At 56.2% G+C, this 20,033-nt stretch overlaps 1 protein-coding gene across 1 annotated transcript in view; it reads left to right on the top strand.

Moving 5' to 3' along the window:
• The window catches only part of PTPRN2 (protein tyrosine phosphatase receptor type N2), a 944,635-nt gene that overhangs the window by 844,410 nt on the left and 80,192 nt on the right, over positions 1 to 20,033 (top strand). Inside the window, exon 13 of the mRNA XM_081285260.1 lies at positions 12,196 to 12,408. Coding sequence (XP_081141386.1) covers positions 12,196 to 12,408 — 213 coding nt within the window. The remainder of the gene's footprint in view (positions 1 to 12,195; positions 12,409 to 20,033) is intronic.

Below are 20,033 nucleotides of genomic sequence, written 5' to 3'. Positions count from 1 at the left end.
AGTCTCTCAAGTGGAAGTAGGAGAAGCACCGCACAGGCACTCTAAGTCAGTGTTACAAATGAACCTAGATCAAAAGCATTTCAGATAGTGTTTGAGAACTATTATTATAAATCAACATTCTATTTTAAAAGCAAAATTAGTTTAGATTTTTCTGAAATCCAAGTATGTGAAAGTTTGTTTTTATCATTTTCTACTTTACCATAACCATTTAAATTCTTAAAATAATTGTTTTGCTTTATAATGATCGTGTTTTCCATGACAGTCTTTTTCTATTTTGTTTTAAAATACATTTTCTTTGATAATTCAGCACATTGGAGATTTACTCTAATCATTTAGTTGCTCCTAAATTGAAAATGAGATTCTTATCACAGCACATTAGGTTTTCCGTGACAAATGTGAGATACACTTTAAGGACTAGTAGGGATCAACAAATCATTTTAAACTACTTTCAATTGTTTAGGAATTCATACATCTGGGAAATTTTACATATACTGGATTTTTTTATTCATCAGTCCAGCAACCTGAACTTCTGCATGAGTGACACACTCTTGTCATGTGTAAGAACGTCAACCAATGTCTCACAAATACTTTGTTATATTTAACATTTTTCTGATGTTATTGAAATTCTTTAAATTGAAATTCTTTATCAAAAACTCTAAGCCCTCATGATCCAGGGGGGCAGGAAAAAACAAACATGTCCTTCCTTCTACGCGACAGCTGAGTCATGACTGTAGGGAAACTTTCCTAAAGTTTTCCAAGAATTAGAAGATAACACTTCTCCTGCACCGGAAATGAGGAAGGCATTCGAACCGAGAGGGCTGGGAGCCGGGCGGGGTAGCGCGTCCTTTCAAGCCGGGAGCTGAGGGGTCCGCACCTACATCCTTTCCCGACGCGGGGCAGCGGGTTTGGCTTCCCCCGGAGGTGGCCCGCGGAGAGCGCGGTCGGGCGGCGCCGGGCGGGAGTCCGGGCTGCACGCACAGGTCCCCGCCTCCCACGGCGGGCGCGGCGAGGGGGCGCACAGGGTGCGGGTTAGAACCCGAGCTCTTCACCCGTAGGACGCCTGTAAGAACCATCTCACTAGTAAAAGTGACCAAAATCCACCTTGTAGGCCCCGCCGCCCCGCACCCATCCTTCCTCACAGCCCGCGGAGGCGGGCAGGTCAGGGGCTGAATCGGAGTGTGGCGCTTTGGTGTCGCAGGTGGAACCCTTGGGACTCCCGGAAACCTGGCTGAGTAAATCAACGTCTGTACTTACTTTGTCACGCCAGGTCAGGCTTGGAGAAGCAGAGTGGCCATCTGGTCTGGAGCCGCGCGCCCTGACCTGAGCTCCAGCCTGCTCTGGGTCGCCCCAGGACCCTTGGGTCACTCTGGGGTCCTCACGCCATCCTAGCTGAGGTGGCCGCGTGGGAGGCTGGGGCTTGACACCGCGGGCCGACGGCATCCCACACCGGGTTGTGGCTCGCAGGATGGAGGGCGAGAGGAGCGAGTGAAGCGAGCGGGGAGCTGGCCCACGCGGAGGGAGGCCGGGCCCTCCGGGAGCCTCGGAGCTGCTTCCGCTCGGCGGGAACCGGCCGCCAGCTTGCGGAGCCACGAGCGGCTCCCAGCAGTCGCCCGGGCCCGCGACCACCTCCCCGCCGGCCCCGCGCTCCCGCCCAGACGCAGGTACGCGGAACCGCGACGCCCCCACCCCCGGCGCCACAGGGCCCGGAGCGAGGTGCGGCCGCAGCCGCCACCAGGCCCCTGTGCTCCGCTCGGTGCCATTCCCCAAGTCCTGGGGCCCCCTGACTGCTCCAGGAGAGCCTGGGCGACGAAGACCTGGTCCCCCTGAGGCCGAGCTCAGACCCCGGCGCGTCCCCACCCCAAGGGTCGGGAGCCGGTGCTCTAACCTCTAGGGTGCCCGCAGCACCTTGGAAGCCAGGCTTTACATCCTGGGAAGGGGCTTCTCTGACTCCCGCCCCCAGCACCCCGCTTCCACCACCACCCCACCCCCAGGCCAGGGAGGAGCAGGAGTCTTGCCGCTACCAGCACACGCGCGCGCGCACACACACACACACACACACACACACACACGCTCTCCGCGAGCGCGCGCACAGGCCGTTGCTATGGAGAGAGCGGTTGCCAGCGAGGCTGAGGGCGGCAGGTCCCCTCCTCCGGGCCTCCCTCCCCTCCCAGTTCCCTCTCTCCGCCGTCTTCCCTCTCTTCCCGCCTGGGCTCCAGGGCCTCCTCCATGCTCCCTGTCCGTGCGTCACCTCTCCTCCCCTCCTTTTTCTCTGCCCCGAGCCAGGGGTCGACTTGGAGGTTGGCTAAAGACGCCGGGCACGGGCACCCAGGCCGGCTGGAACGTGAGGATGGTGGCAGGGAGGAACAGGAGCCGGCGCCACTAGTGCCCGCCCGAGGAGATACCTCAGAGCGCCGACCCCTGCAAGCGCGGGGTGTGGGCCGCCGGGCTACAGTGGGGACCGCTTCTCTCCCGCCCGCTCGCCGTCCTCAAAAAAGCCAGATAACCGCTGAGGGTCGGCCGCCGCGCCTGGAGCCGGTTTACCATGGAGTCTGCGGGGTCTGTCCTCTGCGCGGGGACCTGAAAGGACCCAGGTGACTTGCCCCTCCCTGCCTACTGGATGGGGATGGAACTAACGGGCAGAGGACTGAGAGAAGCTTCTCTCGTTTTGGCCTCTGTGGAAACTCATTTTCCCCTGGCTGCATCTCCACCCCTACCCAACCTCCTGCAGGCCACCGGACGTCCTTTGGCCCACTAAGGCCTACAGGGACTGTAGCAGGTTGGGCCGCCACCTCGTGCCCTGGAACTCTGCGAGGCGTGCACTCCCAGTCCCTGTAAATACAAAAATAAAAGTAGAACTCTGCTTAGGCCTGCAGCCAGAGGAAGCCGAGTCCTTGGGACGCGTTACAGAGAGGCATGCACTTGGCAGGACTGGACTCGACGACTCCTCACTGGGAACCCTGCCCCGGCTGGCTCCTCGGCTGGATGGAACTCGGTTTCCAGGAGAGAGAAGGCCAGGCCCTGGGCGCGGGCGGGTCTGGGGCAGTGGAAGGGGGGAGGTGAGGCGGTGGAAGCCCCGCCCGACCCTGCCCGGGGTGGGGGCCCCGGAGTTGGCCGGGTGTGCGGCGGGAGGGGCGCGGGGTGGTGCCGGCCGTCGTCTCCAGCTGTCCGGAGCGCCGGGAACAATGGGGAGGCGGCGGGAGAGGGAACGGGGAGGGGGGCTCCGGGGTTTCCAGAAAAGGAGAAACTAAAGAGCCCTCCGCAGACTGTCATCTGCGTGTGACAGGATCTGCTCCCCCGCTCCTTCCTTTCTTCCCCTTGTTTCTGCAGCTGTGGGCCTCGGAGAGCGCATTGTACGCACAGATGTTGGGTTTCAGCTCTCCCGCTCTCCGCCGCTCCGCGGGGGCGCCGCGCACCAGGGGTACTCAACCTGTGGCTGGGTCCAGGGCTTGGAGAGGGAGGTCAGGGGTGGGGGAGGGAAGGGCCAGGGGAACGCGACGCTTTGGCGAAGGGGCCTTGGGCGGCGATTATAGTGCTGGGGGCAGCTCCCAAGACCGCTCGTGTCCCCGGCCGGCGCTAGGGGGTCAGAACTTGGTTAGGATCCAGCGACTGGGAGCCCTGTGGACGTGGGGCGGTAGTCCAGGTTGGGCCATTGACCGGGGTGCGGAGAAGGAGGTTAGGACGCAGTTCTGATTTCTGGGTTTCACACGGTCTCTGTCCAGCGTTTGGGGCTGGTGGCCCTCAGTTCCCCTGGAGTCTCAGATCCCTTCGTGAGCTTTCTACAGCGCACCTGACATCTAAAATCTAGAGAGTTACACCTAAACTGGGGGAGAGGGGCTTTCCTGCATAATTGGCATGTCTCAATTTTGAAAGGGAGTTAAAAGGCAAAATTGGAATAACTAATTAGAAAGAATGATTTACCATGATTTTTTCTCTTGCAAAGAGTTTAGACCTCCCCTCTCCTTCCACAGGCAAAGGTCACAGTAGGGCCATGCGAGTTGACTTTTCTTGTGGAGGCCCCTCTCCCCCGCCTCAGCCCCACCCCCAATGCTACCCTGAACTTGCTCAGGTTGAAGTGCGACTCAACGATGAAAGAAAGACCCAAAGAAAGAACCAGCGAAGGCCCGACTGCGGCGCTGTACCAATGACTGACAAAGCTAATGTCCATTCATAGTCTCGGGCGGGAGAGGGTGTATGGAGAGCCGCGGCCCCTTAGCCAATTGCTGTCAGCAACACGTGGGGGGGGGCATCGCTATAGCAACCGGTGGCTGGGCCGCGAGCCGCGCCGCCGCCGGCCGGGTGCGCGCCGGGCCGGATATAAGGCGGGGCGCGGCGGACGCGCTGGTTTGAGCTGCGCGCGCCGCCGGCCGCCCTGCGGGGACCGTCCTGAACCCGGCCTTGCGCCCACTGGCGCGACGTCCGGGTCCCGCGCGCCTAGCCCGGGGGCCGGGCCGGGGCGGAGCACGCCGAACCTGGCGGAGAAGCAGCGCAGAAATGCGTGCGCCCGCGGGCTCCAAGCGATTGCCGCTGCCGCCGCTGGAGCCGCGACTCGCGGCACCTTTGTCTCCACCGGCCGCCCGAGAAGTTTGTGGTCAGAAGCAGAATGGCCCCTCTTGTTTGTGGCTCCAGCGCAGGGAAGCAGCTGACAGTGATGATGGCGCCGCGGTCGCCAGCGGCCGCTGCGCTCCGAGGCCGCTCGGCCAGGCGCACATCCCCACCTCCTGCGGCTCCCGCGCCTGGAGCCCGCCTAGCTGCAGGTAACCTGGGACACCCGGATCCAGCTCGGGCAATGGGTGGGACGGTCGGGTGGACCCTGGGGGGCCCGGAGAGGAGCTGCAGTGGAGGAGGGATAGAGGAGGGACACCCCACACATACCCCAGGGCATCCTCAGGCGTGAAGATGGTAGAGCACCGAAACTGAGCCCTGAAAGGGTGGAGGGTGCTCTTGAGGGACTTGGATGGGTACAGGGCGCCCTGCCCAGTCCAGGGGTAACTGACTTGCCGCAGGACATCTGCCAGAGCTGGGTCGGCGGGATAGATCCAAGTCCGGGGTCATCCCCAAATGAGTCTAGAGAGTCTATCTGAGGGGAGCACGCGAAAGCAGGTCTCCCTGAGCGCACAGATCGGGAGGGGGTGGCAGCTGTCCCAGGCCTGCGCCTCACGGAGACTGCCCTGGAGGCGGGGACCATGGCCTGCCAGACTTCTCTCTGAGAGCTCTCCTCGGTCTTTCGCTTATCTGGCCACTCCCGGCAGTTCAGGTCCTCCAGGAAAAGGCGACGGGAATAAGGGGTGGTGCGGGTGTGGAGGTGGGGAGGCGTGTGGGAAAGGAGGATGGACGGAGCACAGAATGAGCAGCCAGTTTAGAGAGGAGGCTTCTTGGGGCATTTCCCTCCCGGCTCATTCTTGGCCTCCCTCACCCAAGTTCAGGAGCATGCTTCCCAGCGGGCGAAGAGTGAGGGGGCCGAGCGGGCCTCCGCCGAGGGGCGTTCAAGAGGCGGGTTGGGCGGTCGGTGAGAGTGGAGGGTCCTCTGGCCGCCAGCCCGGCGGAGCATCACGGCGGAGGAACCACTCTCCTCCCCCAGGGGAACCTGCGCTTCTCCTCCTGCCCCAGGAGAGGCGGCCGCGCGCCCGCCAGGGAGAGAAACTTCTGGCTCGGAGCTGTTTAAACCGGGGGCTCGTTTTCCTTCTCCCTCACGCCAGTGTGGTTCAGAACGCCGGCGGCTTGGTGGTTAGAGAAGACCCTGGCAGCCGAGCAGACACAATCTAGGGGTTAAAATCTCGGTGGCACTTTTAGAGCGAGGGTCTCCCACACTTTTGCGTCCCCGTTATGCTGAGCCCTCAGCGCTTCAGGCAGGACGGCTGGGGGCGGAGGAGTCGCTGTCACCGTCGCCAGTGCCCTGTACCGGTAGACCCCGCTGTGCGCTCCTGGCAGCCCTGAGGGCAGGACGGCCAACTCGGCGCGGAGGGTCCCCAGGAGCCCAGGGTTGCACCGTAACTCTGCTGTCCCTGGTCTTGCCCCTAGTCCCCAACCCTGCGCACACCTCTGCTCTGGGTTAATTACCGACCGGAAGTCCGCAGACCGTGGGCCACCTCGGGTTCCCCCGGGTACCGGGAGCCTCACCGCTGGAGTGAACCTCGCGGCGTGTCAAGTGCTCTCAGACTAGCCCTTCCCAGCGTCCCGAGTCCCAGATCTTAGGGCGCCACCGAACGTGCGAGGACGGGAAGGTTGTGCGGAGGAGGGAGATGGAAACTCTTTCCACCCACGTAGGATGGAGTGCCCACCCGCCCCCAGCCAAGCACACCCTTCTCGGCTCCCGAGAGGGCCGCGGCGGCGGTGCGGTAGTGCAGGCTGAGGTGTGAGCTGTGGAACTCCAGAGATTCTTGGATGGACGCGGGCGTCGTTGGGGACATTAATCCCTCTCTCGCGGCCGGCGCGCTTTGTGCCCAGGGAGGCTGGGCCGCGGCATTGTCCCCGCAGGGAAGGGGACCTCGGGCAGCGCCGGGACCCCTCTCACGGCTGTGAATACCCGCGGCTCCCAGGAACCCTCGACCCTTTGTGTCCGGCGCTGTGGTCTGATCTTTCCGACCTCTATGGGGATCTTGTAAATTAGTGAGGGGGAAGGGCCGGGGAAGCCGGGGTAAGAAAGCCGGAGGCCGGTCGAAGTCCGCCTCCCGCGGTGGGGGAGGGGACTGGAAACCGGCAGCGCGCTTCCCCAGACCCGTTCTGGGCTCGGGCCACAGCGGGGTCCTGAGCTGCGACTCTAGGCCAGTCTTCAGATTAGGATTTCCCGGCCTTCGTAAAGGAAGTGCAGCAAGAAATCCCAATCCCGAAGCGGGTTTAGTTCTTGCTGGGGACCGCGCGGGTGAGGTCCTCCTTTTCCCAGACCTAGGCGTGATCCTAGCAGACACCTGCACGTGAAGGGCGCGCGGACCACACCAGGCCAAGGCCACCAAACAGGCACGCCAAAAAACAGGGCCTGGTGCGCGAGCGAGATGGCCGCGCCCGCGAGTCCGTGCTCTCAAGTGATAAAAATGCCGCCCGTGAATCTGAAAGATGGGTGGGGAGAGGCTTTCTTTTGGGGGCCCATCCATTTCGGCCGGTTCTCAGCTGGTTGGTCGTGCTCTGCTCCACCCAAGACAATCTGTGGTTATCAAGCCCTGCTAAAAACTCACAATGGGTGTTTTTCCTCTCTGTAAACATCAGAATCGTAAATCTTCGCTGATATCTTAAAAGTTGTTTTTCTAAAAACAAATTTTAGGACTGATTAAAGATGGAAAATAAGCTATTTATCTTTTGAGCACTCACTTTCATGCATATGCCTGAAAAACCTCAACAAAAGCCTATTTTAAAACAGCATATCCCAACTTATTTTCACTAAAGTTAAGAATAATTATTTCTTGGAGATTCTTTTCTTCGCCCATATGCCCCCCCCCCCCTGGCTACTTGAATGGCAGATTTGCAAGTACAATTTCATCTGCACAGACGAACAATAGCTTTCAGTAGCACAAAGGACTTCACCACCCCGGATTCAGACGCAATGCCTCTTGCTCTGATAATAGCTTCTGAAAAGATTTTGTAATGCAGAGAATTAATACATGATTATTTCCGCCTGGCTTCTCTCATTTATTAGAATTCTGTGGCAAATTCCAAATTAAAAATAGTTCAGTTAACAGCTTTAAAAAATACTTTTAAAATATTTTAAGACACCTGTCCCCCAGATCTTTAAGTTTGCTCACTTGTCCTGGCCTGAAAATAGCTAAAAATTAGGACCAGCTCTCAAGTGATAGCTACTAATTTTAGTAAATACGTTAGTATATTTAGAATGAAAATTCCAAATAATGAACATCTAGATAACTGTAGGCAAACTTGTTAGAGTGAATCATTAACAGTCTCTAAAACTAATTTCTGGATTTTGTAGGGGGAAAGTCCTTTGTGATTATAGAAACACCCATCCTCACCTCTGAATGCCCAGAGGAAAGGGAGGGGGCATTTCCCTCTTTTCATATCATTTCTAATAAAGGTTTTTGCTGCTCTTTAAAAAAAAAAAAGTGCAAACACAGGCTGGGGGTGGAATCAAATTCCTTGGAAATGATACAAATAAATGCATCAACAACATTAGAAGTTTATTGATGGAAGTGACTGCTTGTGTCTATAGCTTGTTTTTTTTTTTTTTGTACAAACATTTTTAAAATTATAACTTAGTAACTGATTCTGGCTGCTCTTATGAACTGGTTACATTACACAGACTTAGAAAAATACATTTTGTGACCATAAAATCCTCTATTTTTGTCATAGTGTTGGCTTTCACAATTGAGTCTGGGTATAATGGATATAGACTCTTCCTTTCTTTTTTCCTTTTAAGCTTACCACATGGACAACTTAAAAAAAAAGTTCTGAAGACATTTTGCCATAACTGCCTCAGAAAAGTGTGTGAGGGAAGTCCCAGCACCCCGTCTTATGAGCACCGTTTAGATCAAGTGAGGACAATGTCTGCAGATTCTCATTTCTAAGAGCAGTTCCAACAACTCAGCTGTGATTCCACTTTCTTTCAATCACAACTTTTGTAATACCGTGCATTCTGAATTTGAGAGTTGCAGGTGGAGATGATTGGGAAAAAGTGTCAAGAAGCATGTAAACGGATGCAAAGTTGACCTGACTGTTCCTGACTATTTAAAAATGTAAAAGTCCTGTATCAGAGAACTCACTGCCCAAGCACTGATAAGTGGCCTCCCACCTCCTGGAGGCAGAGATGGCAGTGCCCCTTGTGCGACCTGCTTCTGAGGCCTGCTCCTTTCTTTCTCCATCCTCCTCCTCCTCACTGCTCCAAACTTTCAGTAAAGCCAGCGGGGTACAGAAGGAGGTGTTCTGCTTTTAAAAAAATGTCTGACTGTAAATGTCAAAGTCATAAATATTTAAACATCATTTTCTTTCAGTTTCAATTCAAGACTGATAAGATGCTTCTAATTAGTCTGGGCTCTCTTCCGGACCCAGACCTAGGAAAGCGCCTGCCATCCACACAAAATTGCCAACAGGAGGGGGGCACTGAGGTACAAGGAGCCCGGCCTGGGTCAGCTCTGAGCACAAGCTTCTCATACAGCTACCAGCCCATTCGCTTTTCTCACAAGTCACCTAGTTAACAGGCCTTTTGACTTTTAACTCCACAAAAAAGAAAGCAAGTGAAGTAATTGTAAAGTTATTTAAATGCAATCACTTTGCCCAGAAGGGCTTCAGTATATGTTCGTTCTTTCCGGGATTCTTAAGGCCTGACTGGCAGCCAGTGTTCTCCAGCATCGCCTCCTGCCAACACTAAGTAGGGCAGATGGAACTTACAGAGGTGAGGAGCCCCAGGAGTGCCTTTTGGGTTCCCCCAGAGGAGTCCAGGGGCCATTGGGAAGCAAAGGTTTTCAGAAAATTAAAGACCCCAAGGGCCTGAGACCTCAAAGTCAGAGTCTGCCCTGCCCAGAGCTGTCTGATTCAAACCCTCCTCACCTCATCCCAGGCGCCCCACCTCACCTGCAGAAAGGGCTTCACAGATGGACTGGGGAGGAGAGGGGCGGCCTGCGTCCAGCCTGGGGACCACAGTCGCCTCTTCTTAGGGGCAGCTCAGGCCGGAGCAGAAGGGAGCTGGAGTGACGGACTCAAGGGTATGGGGGTCCCCCCTTCCCTTCTCTGAGGGCACCCGGGACCCAGCTGGGGCCCAGGGAGGAAGGACGACACACTCTGGGCAGCCTCTCTCCTTGACATTTTTCTTTGACCTTTGAGTAAATCCCGGTGAGCTGAGTGAGGGGCAGTGGGGCACGCCCCCCATTTTTCTTCCTGTGTGGGCTGAGCGGTCGTTTCAGGAGAGGAGTGAGCGTGGGCTCCCTGGGAAGAGCCTGGGGAGGTCCCCGGTGATTTCCCCTCCTGCGGGCCCTCCTGGCCCGAGCGGTTGGCCTGGGCATCGCCACCTGTCTCCCCTGGAAGCTCCTGCGCGTTCGCCGCCTCTCACCGGTCGAGGACAACCCGGCAGCGTGTGTGCCCTGACTCGCTGCAGGCGGTGTCCGGGTGCCCGCCGCCCAGGCGGGTTCCCGGCTCTGCGAGGCGCTAGTGGGGCCTCGGGTCGCTAGTGTACCAACGCGTCCGCCACGTGCCGTGGCACTGCCGGTCCACTTGGAGTCTGGCCGGTCACTGCGCGTGTGTACTTCTTGTCGCCGGCTGGAAGATTCGGGAAGTCCCTGTTCCCGGGCGCGGCGGGCCACGTGGACGGGCGGGTTTTCCGACGTCTGGGCGGGAGTCCGACCCGGACGCTGCGCCTCGCTGGGCGTCACTTGCGTCCAGGCGGGGAGAGGTACTTTCGGTGGCCGTCGGGCGGGCCAGGCGCGGGGACCGCCTCCCCCGCGATACGGCTGCTTTGTTGTCCCAACGGAGTCTGCCGGGCGAGGCGCCTCCCGGCCCCAGAGCGGGCTCTGGGTAGCACACTCACGCGCGGGCCTTCCCAGCCTAGGAGGCCGCCACGAGCCCTGCGGCGGGCGTCGGCCCCCGTCCCGGCTCGAGGGGGGGACTCAGGCTGCGAGGGACAGAGCGGACCTGGCCGGAGTCGAGGCGCGTCCCCCGTCCCGCGGGACCCCAGTTGACTGGCCAGGGAGGGCTCGGGTGGTGGCGGGAGCCCCTCGCGACGACCGTCATCGAACCGCGCGAAGGGCGGACTCGCGGGGCCGCGGAGACCCCGGCCCGCGGGAGAGCGCGCGCCCCGCTCCCCGCTCCCCCGTGCGCGCGCGCCGGGCCCCTAGGGCTGGTTGGGTGGCTGGCGCGCGGCGGGGCGGGGGCTGCGCTGCCTGGGGCGGGGCGGGGGCTCTGGGGGCTCCTTCCCGCCGGGGCAGTGAGCCCGAGCGCGGGCGGGAGGGGAGGGGAGGGGAGGGGGCTTGGCGCCCTCCGCGCGGCCCCAGTGCGCGGCGCGCCTGGTTCCCGCGGGGTCCCCGCGCGCTCGGGCCCCTCCCGCAGTCCACTCCCGCCGCTACGGACCTCGCCGTCCTCCCGGGCCGCGCATCCAGGCAGGAAAATCCGGGCGTCTTTTCTCATTTAACCCGCGTTTCCATTAACTCAGTCCCGGCGCCCGCTAATCCGCGCACCGAAGGCAAAAGGAGGCTAATTAATGACCAGCTTTTCCAGTCAAGACTGGCGATAATTGCTTTGGTGGCCTTTATGATTACAAGATAAAAATGGGCCCGGCCTGACATAAGAGGCACTGTGTACACTCGGAGACAGGAGGAAATGGAGAGTTGGGAGGCTGAATGCGGAGCAGAAAATTACTAATAGAAGAGAGATAATGAATAGGCCGGCCAGGCATTCATGGGGAAAAATCCATTTTGTTACCACGCGAAATTAGGTGGTGGAAAGGAGTTCGCTAATTGTTCTCATCTTGTAGCAACCAGGACTGAGGCAGGGGCGTGCTTTTCCATTCATTTCCCAGTAATTGTGGGGGGTTGTTGGCCGGGAGTCGTGGGCGATTTGCCCGCGGCCCTTCCATTTTCCTGCGGTGTTTTTAATTGTCGCTAATACACCTTCTAATGAAGCTAATGAGGGGCACCGTGCGGCTCTCTGCCCGTGGAAACCAGTGACATGCAACAAAAGAATTTCCTTATGTTTTGCACCCCTCCGTGAGACGAGGAGACTCCGGAGGGGTCCAGAGGCCTTAACTTTCTCACGGCTGGAGCAGACCACCCGTTCCCGTCCACTCTTAGGGCCTCAGCCGGGGCCAGCAGATGCCAGTGATCGTGACCCGGTGGGTGGAGGGGACTAGTGACTGCCATCCGAGGCTAATGGGGCCACATCCCGATGCAGAGCCTCCTTGAGTTAAGGAGGGAGGAGAGGAGGAGGAAGCCCAGGCAGGCACTGGGTTCTCCAGCACTTGCTGTACCTGCCTGGGAGAACCCCTGGTACAGGAGCAATGCACACTTCATGTACCTAAGGAAGCAAAATAGCTGCCAGACACCTCACATGGTGAAGTAAGAGGGAGGAGAGGATGTGCTCTCTTGTCCTGAGCACACTGCAGGGTGGGTGCGGGTGTCGCTGGCCCCAGGTGCCCCTGCACAGCCCTCTTGCTGGGGTAGCCAGTGCTGTGTCTCAAGTGGGGCTTGGCCCATCGCAATTGCAGACAGAGGCTGGTCTGCTAGCAGGTCATGCACAGTACTGACAGGTCCCTCTCTCCTTGTCACACAGAAAAGCAGACTCACGCTTCTGCCTCATCAGGGACAGCAGGAAGACTCGACCAAGTTCATCCTGCTGACCTTCCTCTCTGTCGCCTGCATCATGGGGGTGCTCCTGGCTTCCAGCCTCATCTACTGCCTCCGCCACAGCTCCCGCAGCAAGCTGAAGGAGAAGCTGTCAGGACTGGGGGGTGACCCCTGTGCAGATGCCACTGCCGCCTACCAGGTAAAAAGAGACTCCTTTTAAAATGCTCTGTGGAACTTACCAACCGAACAGGCGGACTTTTGGCTCGTCTCTGGTGCCTCCAGATTCCTAGCTCTTGTGCACTTGTTCAGAGTTTGGATTCCTTCATGAAGACAGTCTGAAGCTTCTCATTAGCATTCATGTAAATACCTTGCAACCACAGTTTTATGGCTTTATATTACTCTTACACTGTTCTTGGGTCTCTCTGTTAGCACTGAAAGTGGGTTACTAATTAGAAATGTGGAAAAGTACAATCCATGAATCATGTATTATCTGTTATCTTTCTTAGTTTAGCCACTCTTAATGAAACATGCCAGACTCGCAAGATGAATTGGTTGTGTAGATGTTTGAAGATGGCTCTTAAATCATCGACTTCCTTGGGTCTTATGTGGAAAGATCCTTTGACCTGATCTGATGCCACCCTTTGCTATTATTCAGATGAAGTGAACTCTAATGCTGACAAATGGGGCTTAGCCTCTGTTCCCCTTTGGCAGGGGCAGCTCTGTGCTAGGGCGGACACACCTGGAGCCAGCAGTGGGCGGGCAGGACCAGACTCGACCGGCAGGAACAGAATCCAAGAATTTGGGGGGTTATGTGGCATACATTTCATGTTTAATGACATTCTATAATGAAAATATGACTTCAGTTTTAATAGTAATCAATCCCAGAATATATACAAATCAAGGCATTTGATTTCTTTACTATAAAAATATCATTTAAATCCAAGTATACATTCATGTTTGGGAAAATAAAATAATTCATTTGCACTCTGTTTTCAAAGTTCAGTGAGCACTCTCTGTAAGACCCTCTCCATTGGACTGGACCTTTGGTCCTCTGCAGTCACATGACCATGACATGCACTGTCTTGTCAATATCTTGTGGCTCTTGCAATGTAAGGCCCATGTTACAGGTCAGAGTTGCCCAGGCGGACTCTTGGGCTCTTCCCAGGAAGCGCCTGTGTGCCCAGGAGTATGCCCACAGGCTGGCCTGAGCTGGCTGGTCCTGGCTCTCTGGACTGCCCTGTCTGCCCCATGTCAGGAGCTGGAGTGGATTTATAAAGCCTCTGTGCTTAAGAGAGACCAGGAGATAGCTCTTCCTCCCATTTCAAACCCTCAGCCTCGTCATTGAGTGGAGAACGCCTCTGGTTTCCTGGAGGGGTCACACGTCTGGTCAGGACCATCTTTTTCTCATAAAGGAATGGCAACTTCAAAAGTATTGAGGATGGTATTTCAGGCAGGGTGTAGCTCTGCTTCAAAGCCAAAGGAAAATCACGTTTGAAGAAGCAGCCTGAAAAAAATGTCACATAAACTAGTAAGAATTTACCCAGAAATTCTCTTGAGCAGGACCATCAATATGGGTGCTAGGTCTTGAGGCCACGTCTGTCAGGACATAAATAAATCATCACACTAGTCCTGCGCCACGTGTGAGATGGAGATCACACAGGCGTGGATTTCTAGAAAGCATGGCATCCTTTGATAGACTTTGAAATTCAAATATAAAATATTGATAGAATGGAAAGGTTAGACTTGCATGCCGAAATGACCGATTTTTACAAAGATGCAGGTTGAAATGCATACTTAGGAATGAGTGTGTGATAATTAACAGAAAAAAAAATCTTCCCAATGACAGCTCTAATTAATAGTATCTGTAATTAAAATCATGCCCTTCCAGCAGGAAAATTGTTTGAATTTCTTAGAGTGACCTTTTTGTGTCCCTCCTGGGGGCATGGTGGTTAAGTTGATATTGATTTTATAATGAGCTCTGGTTTGTTTAATAAGAATCTGTAATCCAGACAATAAATTAAATGTGTGCTTTTCTTCAATCCAGATTAATAAAAAGGAGAAAAGACAGGGAAAAAACATTCCCTTTGAAAATATGATCTGGGAAAGTTTGGAAATGAAATGATGGTTAAGATTTTCTGTTGGCTTGACTCTGAAAACAAGTGCCTGTCAGAGCTCCCGCAGTGAGCGGGCTGCTCCCACAGAGGGCCATGTCGTGGGAGGCTGCCCAGCGCTGGGCTACCAGGGCTGTGTCCTCCTAGAGGATGGGGATGGCCGGTCAGCTTTGTGTCAGGAGCTAGGGAGGCCTCGGTGGACATGGTTACAGGTCGAGTAGCCACGTGGGCAGGCGGAGCAGATGTGAATTCACTGATGTGTACACATCTCTCTGGGATGACCATACCTGCCACTGAGATGCTCCTCAACATTAAAAATATTCTGAAAAGTCCTTTTTTAATATATTACAAACATAAAACAGTAAACCTCAGGGAAGGAGCTTGTTGCATGGTGTATTACTTTAGAGGTACCAAATGTCTGGGTTGGCTGGTTCTGGGACCAGCGTGAGACTTCAGACAGAACTGGTGACTCCCTGACTGATCCCCGGGGCGTTGGACAGTGGGGTAGGAGGCAGGAGGCTGTTCTTCTACAGTTTCCAAAACAGAGTGTTGTGAGTCAGGCCAGAGGTGGCGACCTGGCAAGGCAGGATGCCAGGGCAAGGGACCGTGGTGAGGTCAGGAAGGTGCAGAGGCTCTGGAGGAGCCCGGGTGGTGTTCTAGGGCAGCACTGGGGAATTCTGGTGGCGCTGCTCCTCCCTTGGAGCCAGTAGGAGAGTCCAGTGTCACTGAGAGTTCACACCAGGAGCTGGGACCCCGTGACCCTGGGAAAGCATCTGTCCCCCAGGCCCCTGTGCCACAGCATGGGTGGTCTGCCCTGTGTGCCTGGGGGTCGGGGCTTTGGGTGGCTGTGGAGTGTGAGGGCCCTGAGACATCATCTGGCTCTCCTCAGCACGGTTCCAGAGCAATCCATGGCTTGAGCTGTTCGATTCTAAGTCAAACATCTGTGCGTTTCCCCTCCTGCTCCAGAGGGGACCCTGCACAGAGTCAGGCCTGACAGAGCTCTCGGCTTACGTGTGTTCGGTGGGTGATGTTCTTATTGGAAACCAGATCTTTTTCCGTCCCTTTGGTAGACTCTCACTTTTGATGCTTTTCCAAACTACCAATCCCATCAGATAATCTGGCAAAGTTTAATTTGCTCATATTTTTAAAAATTGGCATATTGACTTCAGGATAACTGAAATGTATTTTGAAGGATATTTTTCATTGGGATTCTTCCACCAAACTTCCTCCCGATGTTTTAGTAACTGTTTTTTCTTCTTCTAAATGAGTTGAATATGATGTGTTTGGATTAAACTTATACTTCATTATCTAAAAAGCAAATTTCATTTATTTCTATTTTTTTCACGTTGGCGTGCCATGCCTGCGTGTGGGTGCACATATGCACAGCCTCACAGGTATGCTGTGGGCACCAGGGACTGCCTTGTGGGGCCAGCCCTCATGCACCTCCTCCATGTCGGTGTCCTATTTCTATGGAAGGTGATTGGGTAAAAACTGTGCCAAAAATAAGTTGTTAGGTGATTAGAAGACATCCTCTCCTTTCCTCTCTGAGTCTCTTTGAATGCTGCATCCATTTCTTTGAGGCTTTGATCATCTCTGAGCAGCAAGTTTAGTATTCTGCCTGCCCACTCTCCCTCCCCGACACGAGGGCAGAGACTCCTGCAGAATCTTCGGCAAGTTCTCTTTTGATGGTTCATTTCACAATACCCAGCAGGTTTCCTTGTGTATTTGGAAGCCTTTGGAACCAAACCCAGAGGAGAGCCCGCGCTGGGCTGCAGGGACCGCCTGTAAACAGGCACTAAGTGCACGTCTAGGTTGCCGCTGCTCCCATTAGCAAGTGATTATGAATGTGACGACAGTGTGCCAGGTGGCTGCTGCTTGGGACGCTGTTGGGCCAGTGCTGATGGGCCAGGTCCTGATGCACCCTGACTGCTCACCTCTGCCGCGGGGAGTGGAGTTCTCTCAGGCAAGAACAGGTCACAGGGAGCATGTGCTCTTGTGGGTTAAGAGACCCTCCTTTTTCTAGGTGAGCTTAATCTCCCCCAGTTGGTGAGATCAGTAGTCACAGAGAAGGCAAGAGCATAGGATGAGAAACAGTGAGCTTTTCCAAGGTTCCCTGGATCCCACCGCAAGTTTCTCAGAAGCCTTTTCTGTTTCAGTTGTCCTGGCTTTACTTTACACTTTCAGGTTGAAATAATATAGGTCTTTATTTTTGGCAGATATTCAAGAAGTGAAATCTCTCCTGCTTTGAAAGGGGAAGGTTATTTCAATGTAGTCAGGCCTGAGAGTGGGAATTTTCTCTGGTTCCACCTTTGCACAGCTAGCAGATGGTCTGCAGGCAGAGTTTGCTCCTCTTTCCCAATACTGGTGGTTTGCAAGAGTGAGTCTTGTCCCCTCAGGTGTGCCAGGTCCTGGAGGGAAGCTCTTTCTGCTCTTCCCAGGCCCATGCTGCCTGAAATGTTCCTGTGCCACGCTGCAAATCCAGCAAATGCTAAGTCATTGCTTAGTTGGTGCGAATTCCCTGCCTTTTGAGGCAGTAATGTGACTGGGCAAGGAACAGTTGCCAGCTCTGGCCTTGCTGAGGGGAAAGAAGCAATTTTGTCCCCAACATCCAAAGAATCTGTCTGTGTTTGCTCACATGTTCAGCTTCAAAGGGTCAGAGGGTTTCTGTAAGCTCAGGTGAATCTCCTAGTGCCTTCTGACTGTAGCCAGAGCGGGGCCCTGGAAGATGTTCACTGTAGTACATTCCTCCTGTGACCCGAAACACTCGAGTATGCGGTCATGCTTTGCATCTGGCCATGCAGCACGGCTCCTGCATTCTTCAGAAAACTCCCGGGAGTGGAAATGGATCCTTGAGATCACTGAGGTCTGGAGCAACTGCTCAGGAAATACTGAAGCACGCAGGAAAGCAGGTGGCCTGCCCAGTGCAGCGGGCCCCTCCTGGGAACAGACAGGAACAGTGAAGTCAGCCCACTCGGTGAGGGCTTTGGCAATGAGAGGCTGGAGCACCTAACACTCTGCAACCGGAGGCCTGGACACAGTGCTCCTGTCCCTGTGATGCTCCCTGTGGTGACTGTTTTCATGGTTGATCAGCAGAGCTGGGTGTTTCTGAAGTCATGATTCCTGGGAGGCTCCTTCAGGGAAGAGCCTCTCCTTCATGGGAGGCCACATCCCCAGCCACCTCCCTTGGCTTGCCAGTGGCCCAGGGGTGGGAGAGGCTCGGTGCTCAGAGGAAGAGGTGTGAGGTCAGCACCAAGCCCAGCAGTGTGGGTGGCACCTAGGGAAAGGCCATGGGGTGGTACTCCACACTGCAGGAAGACAGTGCACTGCCCTCTTGCCAACTGGACAGCAGCTGCTCAGCAGGCCACCCTGCAGGCCCTCTAGGGTTCTGCCCTTCAGCGGCCCACTACCCTCAACCACTGCAAACCCACTGAGGTCACCACGTTTCTCCTGGCGGCCACCTGCTTCCCAAGGGAGCAGAGAGCTGTGGCCTCAAGGAGCAGGTCCAAGCTGTATTCCAGGTGGTGGGGCCTGCACGGTGCTCCACACTGACTCTGCCTTTGATGTGAGGCCCCGTGAGACTGGGACCTGGGGACCCCCGTCTCCTCTTTGTATGGTTTCTTGGAGATGAGGAAGTTGGATATGGCTAGGAGAAGCATAGCAAGTGGCCTGAGTCTCCGGTGGGGGGGGGGACCACTGTGGGACCAGCTCCTGGATGCTGGGCTGGCCGCAGGGCAGAGCAGTGGTGAGCAGAACATCCATGGATGAAAGGCAGGCCATGGGCAGGAGCATCGGCCAGGTACTAGGTGGCCATGGTGTAGACATCCTGCAGAGCCACAGGAGAACCGTAGCTGCAGTCCAGGGACCCTGCAGTTGTACAGGGCCCATGAGTGGCCTCCTGGGGAGGACCCTACTGGGCCATGGAGCTGAGGACAGTGTGGTACGCGGAAAATGTGTGCTGTCTGCGGTGTTCCCTGGGGCTTCCTCTCCTGGGGCCTCCTCTCCTGTGGCCTGCGGGGACCTCAGCAGACCTCCTCCCACCATCTCTGACTGCCTCCCGTTGCTGTGCTTTTCTCTTGGTAAATGTCTTTCCTGTGGCAGATTGAGGGCCGGGCTTGGCGCACCTAGTGCCGGACTCCTGGCTGCCTCCCTTCCAGGGTTGGTTCCTGCCTGTTCTGTGCAGGTGGGGCTCCCTCTCCCCAGGCCCTGATGCAGGGAGAGAGGCCTCCACAGTGAGATGCAAACGAAGTGCACGCTGGAGAGCAGGGGAGACCTGCCCCTAGGCTGGCCCACCTCAGGCTGCCCTTCCACCAGGCTGACCCTCACCTGGGCTGACCCTCCACCTGACTGATCCTCCATCTGGGCTGACCCTCCACCTGACTGATCCTCCATCTGGGCTGACCCTCCACCCAGATTGACCCTCCACCCAGACTGACCCTCCACCCAGATTGACCCTCCACCCAGACTGACCCTCCACCCAGACTGACCCTCCACCCAGACTGACCCTCCACCCAGACTGACCCTCCATCCAGACTGACCCTCCACTCAGGCTGACCCTTCATCCAAACTGACCCTCCACCCAGGCTGACTTTCCACCTAGGCTGACTTTCCACCTAAGCTGACCCATCTCAGGATGACCTTCTACCCAGTCTGATCTTTCACCCAGGCTGACCCTCTACCCCCAGCTAACCCTCCACCTGCTGCTGACCCAACACTCCCAGCTGACCCTCCACTGGGCTGATTCACCCCTAGACTCTTGCAGAATCCTAGGCACTTTCTGTGTGGTGGTCAGAGAAAGCCCATGCAAGTGAGTGTCCTGCAATTGGCTGTGGGCAAAATCCCTCTCAGATTTGTGTCCTACATGACATAGCCTCCTGGAAGACAGTTCCTCCTGTTATCTGAAGGATCTACCTCAGCCCCATCCAAGGGCAAGCCAAGGTGAGGGTCCACGGCCAGAGTGCCGAGAGATTCCTGACGCGTGTGGGTCCTGAGGGCCCAGCTGCCTGGAGTGCAGCAGGGTGGGAGGGGGAGCAAAGGGACGAGGAAAAGTGGGTTAAATGGGCTTAAAACCAGATGCTGGGCAGGTGGGGAAGGGTCCTGAGGGGGAACAGGGCCCAGGAGCACCCTGAACCCAGGCATGGCTCTGGCTCTTGGGTTCCTCCTGCAGCTGCCCCTGTTGGGCCTTCCCCAGGGCCAGGAGCCTGGCCAAGCTGGGGCTCCTTGGGTGCCTTTGTCCAGGGCCAGCAAACTCCCCCAGGTGAAGAGCTTCCCGTGTGGGGTGCAGCGCCAAGGGCCCAAATCTCCTGCAGGTGACAGCCTCGTGCAGGCAGCTGCAGCCGGGAACCCACTGGTGTCTGGAGCAGCTGCCCGCTCCTTGGGCCAAGGAGCTCAGGCCCCCTGTAGGGAAGCAAGCCTCTCCTTGGCCCAGGGGCGGGAGAAGGTGTGCTATGATGGGGGTCCGCTGTGGGACACAGCAGACTTCTGGCAACAGCCCGGCCCTGCTCTGGACCCCGACATGCGTGGGCAGGAGAAGAGGTGGGACACTGCAGGTGGAAGGGTGAGGAGCCCCGGCCGTAGGTGCAAACCCACGAGGAAGGCAGCCCCGGAGAGCCGAGGCACAGTGGAACCGGGAGGCACTTCCAGGTGTCTGCGGAGAAGCTCACAAAGGCCCAGAGGAGGAGGACCCTGCGGTAGCTCCAGCGGGGGAGGGCCCCGT

Source organism: Spermophilus citellus (genome assembly GCF_964194105.1).
Source record: "Spermophilus citellus genome assembly, chromosome: 3".
Classification (NCBI taxonomy): domain Eukaryota; kingdom Metazoa; phylum Chordata; class Mammalia; order Rodentia; family Sciuridae; genus Spermophilus; species Spermophilus citellus.
Note: the sequence above shows the minus strand (reverse complement) of the source record. Positions and strands in the feature narration are given on the sequence as shown.